Source organism: Aplysia californica, unplaced genomic scaffold (genome assembly GCF_000002075.1).
Source record: "Aplysia californica isolate F4 #8 unplaced genomic scaffold, AplCal3.0 scaffold00313, whole genome shotgun sequence".
Lineage (NCBI taxonomy): Eukaryota > Metazoa > Mollusca > Gastropoda > Aplysiida > Aplysiidae > Aplysia > Aplysia californica.
Window position 1 is genome coordinate 221,310 of NW_004797583.1, and position 1,765 is coordinate 223,074.

General features: G+C 40.7%; 1 protein-coding gene across 1 annotated transcript in view; it reads left to right on the plus strand.

The window, feature by feature from the left end:
• Positions 1–1,765, plus strand: part of LOC101860665 (chitotriosidase-1) — a gene marked incomplete in the record, with an annotated part of 29,720 nt that overhangs the window by 12,164 nt on the left and 15,791 nt on the right. Inside the window, 1 exon segment of the mRNA XM_013084714.2 lies at positions 1,408–1,519. Within this exon segment, the coding sequence (XP_012940168.1) occupies positions 1,408–1,519 (112 nt within the window).

Sequence of the window (1,765 nt, forward strand, 5' to 3'; positions counted from 1 at the left end):
ATCTCTCTCTCTCCCCCTCTCTCTCTCTTTCTCTCACGTAAACATTTTCCAGTTGTGTTCTCTCCCTCTACCCCCCCTCCCCCCACGAAGACTCGTGCGACTTCGCAATACCCCCTCCCTTCCCCAAAGCCGTTACCCAACCCACTGCTTGTTTCTACTTTCGATTTTCCATTTTTGTCTCCTGAAGATGTATTGTGTTGCAGCCTGTTAAACGCAAACTATTGTCATTCTCATGTTACGTCTCTGCCAATGTCCTAGTAGGCTATCCATTTATTTGCAGTTGGGGGAACTGAAAATATAATAGTCCAAAGTACAGTCGCACCCGAGACGAGAAAAGTGAGGGAGAGAGATATAGACAGTAATAATAAATGACATTAAAATGGCATTTCTACAGGACTAATTCCTGCTCAAGAGCAAGCTGCATTCGCTATATTATTACCCTAGGAGACCTGATAGCGTTCTGAAACAGCTTATAGGAGAGGCGTGTCTTGGTCCCTCCTGATTTAACTACCTCCTGTCCAAGACAATCACCAGCTGTACAAATGATGTTGTCATAAGGGACTCAGCACATTGATATATTCTTTTATGTCTTTAAGAGACTCAATTATCACACCTGTGCCAACGTTACCTCCATCTGTCAAGGCAAGAAGTTAACAAAACATAAAATAAAAAACAACAACAAACCCCCCCCCAAAAAAAACAACAACAAAAAAACAAAAAAACAAAACAGTCAAGAATCGCGAGGGGGATAGAAAATGCACAAACTTATATTCTGCCGAGCCGAAATGGCGACTGTCTGGTCGAACACACCAGACAAAGTCACATGGCCCAGCTCATATGCAAATGAGCGGGGTGAGTTCATTATTCGGTGTTGCTGATATAACACCTATTCCCACCCCACCGCTTGCGTTTTCTGTCATAATGGCACTGTCTAAGAGGGCCACACGTCTCAGAGGACCAATTTTCTCCTCTACAATGGATGGTCGTCTTAGACAGGTTTGGTAGTGTTTTCTTTAAAATTATACCGAAAATGGGCAAGTAAACTTAAAATTTCGTTCTCTACAAATCCAAAGACTTCTTTCCTCTCAAAAAAAGTGTCCCAATAGATGTGTATCACCAAAGGATGTTTCTTGTGATTTAACCCTATCCGTACGCCCTGGGGTCATTTTGTATCGAATACTTCTAATACGATGATCTCTTTGAAACTTTTAGTATTTCTGAAAAAAAATTTTTTGACAGACTGCTATGCAAAGCATACGGATCGGACTAACGAGTAAATTTCCTCTTTGGAAAGTGGCGGCACAGAGTTCCCCATGTCAATATTGATACGATAGTAAAACACGGCGTACGGATAGGGTTAACTTTAAGATGTTAGAGGTGTGTCTGATTTTATTTTCTGCCGAACAGTTTCTCATCGTCTGCAGTCAAGTTTCTGACCAGCAACGGCTTTGACGGTGTTGACCTAGATTGGGAATTTCCTAGTGGGAAGCAGAGGAATAGCTATGCAGCTTTCATTCAGGTACAGTGCAGTTGTCGTTGTTGTTGTTGATGTTGTTGTTGTTGTTGTTGATATTGTTGTTGTTGTTGTTGTTGTTGTTGTTGTTGATGATGTATTGTTGTTGTTATTGTTGTTGATGTTGTTGTTGTTGTTGATATTGTTGTTGTTGTTGTTGTTGTTGTTGTTGTTGATGATGTATTGTTGTTGTTATTGTTGTTGATGTTGTTGTTGTTGTTGATATTGTTGTTGTTGTTGTTGTTGTTGTTG